Raw genomic sequence first — 3,294 nt, forward strand, 5'->3', positions numbered from 1 at the left:
CGTCGCATTTTTTTTTTTTTTTTTTTTTGTGTAAAATATTATAATTAGTGAATTTTCTTACGGATGTAGATTGCCTTTTTTAGAAAAAGCTTCTTGTGTCCCACATTGAAAACATGTAATAAGCAATTTCATGCAATTATATTACTATGGAAAACATTGTATGAAAATTCAATCGGAAAAAAATAAGTTAGTATGCTCTTCGAGTGGATTTATTAATACACATAAAAAAATTTTACTACTATAAAAAGTGTTTTTATTGCATGAAAATTGTGTATACAGACGACATAAAATGCATATATGTCTTAACAGCACAAAAAGTTAAAAATGCTCTTATTAGCTTTTATTATTCGTTTCAAACTTTATGAGTTTAAAATTACAAAACACTTTTAAAACATTATTCTCCTTACTGAAGTTAGTTTTCTTCAGTTAGTTCATTGTTGGACGGGTTGTTGGTAGTATAGTTTGTATTAACGAATGGCTCATTCTTAAAAGGAATATACACAGTTAATGCACCATCCAAGCTTAAGGTTATCTTAGCATCATAAAAGTCGTAGGTTTCAGAGACGGGAAATGTCTTCAACAAATTTTGACGTACATTACCATGCTCATCTTGCACTTCGTCGTGAATGGCCTCAACTACCATTAATCCGTCTTCCACCTATAATCAAAACAAAATTTATTAAGCGTTTGCTTTGCTTTTGATATTATGTCATTTTCATTATTAATATTTTTTTCTCACATCTATCATCTAAATAAGGTGCATGACGAATCAAAGAAAAATATACTTACGAACACCTTAATTTCTTTCAGAGCAAATCCTGTGCAGTCCACCGTTTTATAAAAATCTTCCTACAAAAACCCTTGTTGATTAAATTAGAAAAATACAGTTATAATAAAGGTGGCTCATCACATTTTTGAAAGTCTAGCCTTTGCAATCACATTTAAATTTATGGTACAATAACACTCATTGAATGTACAGTGTAAATTTCAGGGTATGTTGCCAACATTTACGTACCATAGCATGTACCCATGTGTGCGTGTGCCCCAACTAGCCTGGGCACAAAAAGGAAGAGAAAAGACGGCATAGAAAAGGAGACGAATCAACGGAAAAAAGGGGAGATTAGCTAGAGACGCGAGAGCGAAAGAACCAGGTCCGCAAGACTAGAATATACGTGCAACTTCCCTTAAATACAAAGACTCCTAATAAAGTATAAGTTAATCATAAGTCGCGCTTTTACTTATTTCCTCGACGAGAAATCCACGTGACACGACCAAAATCAAATGAAAAGAACATTCAAAATCTGAAATTTTAGCATCGGTCTATGAGGCATTTTAACTTTTTTACCGAATGTTAAAGCTTTTTGAGGCTAAAAGTCAAGCCACATGCTACAAAAACTAGGAGCAGATTGTTAAGATATTCCTCTTTCTCATGAAATCGTGAAAGTCCAAGGTCGCTGACCGGAAAAAAATACATGACGTGTTGAAAATCCGAAACCGGAGGCTAACCTCAGCACATAAAAATGCGGATTTGTATCTATGGGTATGCATATCGAGCCTGCTACTCAATGTTTTCAAGTGTGATAGTCTAATGTCATACAAACAGATAGTATAAGAATGATGAGCCACCTTAAGTATGGAAATGGTCTTTTACCTCGTGTACTTTATCGTTCGAGGAACTGTTGTCATCGTAGCTCTGATGGATCGGTAATATGAGCCTTTTATCATTGCAGGTTGCACGAAAAATGGACAGTGAAGCCGAACCATCAGTTTCCCTGCTTCGAAAGAATGAGTATACTTCTTCTTCAGTATACGTCTGCTTTCCTACATAATCCATGATAATTTAGAACAAAAAATCTGAATACAAACAATTGTTTAAAATCCTGCCCCTTTAACAAAGTCGACACCGGCGATTGAAGAATATCGAACTGATTTCTGGTAAATTTATACGCGCTTCGTGTGCTACTAGTCAAGCTGGAGGTGCAACAATCACTGCTTGTACTAATACTAAATGCTGTCGTCACGCGCTGCAGTTGGACTACTTGAGTGTTATCGACTAGTGCTGCGTGTACTCTTGTAAAAGAGAATTGGTAGGGATGTTTCTTAGAAAAGCTACGCCATCATAGCCTTAGTAGAGCCACTTTTCTACCAAATGGAGCTGCTCTCTAACCTTTTTCACTTTGGCATTTGCGAGCAGTCGCTCTAAAATATCAAGGGACAGCTCTTCTGACGTAGTAATGAAAATTGCTATCATTGTGGTAGTCCCATTGCTTAGGCCAGTGGCCTAGCGCTCCCGACAGTTTTTTGACGTAATACTTACTTGTAAAGTGTACTTTTTTAAGGCTATATAATGAAATATTTGTCATAACCCTACACATGTAAAATAAATTTTTAGATGCAAATGATGAATTACCATACATACATCTAACTTATACAAGTTGCGTGTATTGCTTACATATAAACGCTTCCCGCATACCGTGATTAAACGTTGAATCTTTTGAAACAGTTTATAATTAATCAGTATTAATCAGTGTAGCGAAATGTTGTTTGTAAAAAACTGAGTTTATGTCATAGGGAATCAAACCTTTATCTCCTATATATATGTTGTTTTTGTGATTATCATGCTCATCTCCAAGCCAACACCGTTCCTCTGTTGTAAAAATTTTCGAGGGTAACTATAGAACTGTGCTTTCTCTTTAGCACAGCTTCTTATTATATAAATCATATCTGCTATTTTAAACCAATTATATATTTTAGCTTATGAAATGATTAATTGTGACGGACTCAAAAAAACATTATGCTTGATTGATGTTGTTCAAAACGTACATCCTAGTAAATCACGTGCCTAATCCAAAAAGTAACCTAAACTCATTGCTTGTATATAGGTAACTAGCAGCCCCCCGTCTCGGCTTCGGCCGAGACTTACTAAATAAAACACCGTAATGTGTTGACATGTAATGTGAAACATTTTTAGTTAGAAAATTTTATACATATTCCCAAAACATCTCAGAACAAAAATCTTCTTACTAAAAACATATTTTTTCGGAATCCATATAGTTTATTTGGTCAAATAATAAGGTGTAAAAATTCAAAAAAATAATTATGCTGAAAAGTACCGTGCATTCTTTATGCCATAAAATAATCGATGGCTATAAGAAGTTGTTGATTTACAGTTTCTTCTGTGTAATTCACGGCAAGGGCTATTTTTTAAAGCTGTTAAGATTTTCAACCCCCAAAAAATTTGTATTAAAAAAAAAATTTTTTTTCTCATATCTCACAATTTTATTACCAGAGCAA

The 3,294-nt window shown here is 34.2% G+C and overlaps 1 protein-coding gene across 2 annotated transcripts; it reads right to left on the reverse strand.

Annotated features, from left to right (window-relative positions):
* Nucleotides 1-393: 393 nt before the first annotated feature.
* LOC149374927 (heat shock protein 23-like) lies at nt 394-2,008 on the reverse strand. 2 transcript variants are annotated; one of them, XM_089591585.1, is made up of 3 exons: nt 1,652-2,008; nt 790-849; nt 394-658 (listed from the first exon to the last, which is right to left on the reverse strand). In XM_089591585.1, exons 1-3 carry the CDS (start codon nt 1,832-1,834, stop codon nt 413-415), a joined length of 489 nt encoding a protein of 162 aa, XP_089447711.1. In that variant the 5' UTR covers nt 1,835-2,008; the 3' UTR covers nt 394-412. The 2 variants fall into 2 exon arrangements, with proteins under 2 accessions (XP_089447711.1, XP_089447712.1); XM_089591586.1 differs by lacking the exon at nt 790-849.
* Nucleotides 2,009-3,294: the final 1,286 nt, after the last annotated feature.

This window comes from Copidosoma floridanum, unplaced genomic scaffold, assembly GCF_036245765.1.
Source record: "Copidosoma floridanum isolate Cflo_tuat_1 unplaced genomic scaffold, Cflo_Japanese_pri ptg000013l, whole genome shotgun sequence".
Classification (NCBI taxonomy): Eukaryota; Metazoa; Arthropoda; class Insecta; order Hymenoptera; family Encyrtidae; genus Copidosoma; species Copidosoma floridanum.

What these genes read in the sequence shown, in the direction of transcription:
- LOC149374927 (XM_089591585.1), bottom strand. Translation starts at nt 1,834, where the DNA reads ATGGATTATGTAGGAAAGCAGACGTATACTGAAGAAGAAGTATACTCA. An exon ending in CGAACGATAAAGTACACGAG is followed by an intron (nt 850 to 1,651) that starts GTAAAAGACCAT and finishes GGGTTTTTGTAG; the next exon opens with GAAGATTTTTATAAAACGGT. An exon ending in TGAAAGAAATTAAGGTGTTC is followed by an intron (nt 659 to 789) that starts GTAAGTATATTT and finishes TTTTGATTATAG; the next exon opens with GTGGAAGACGGATTAATGGT.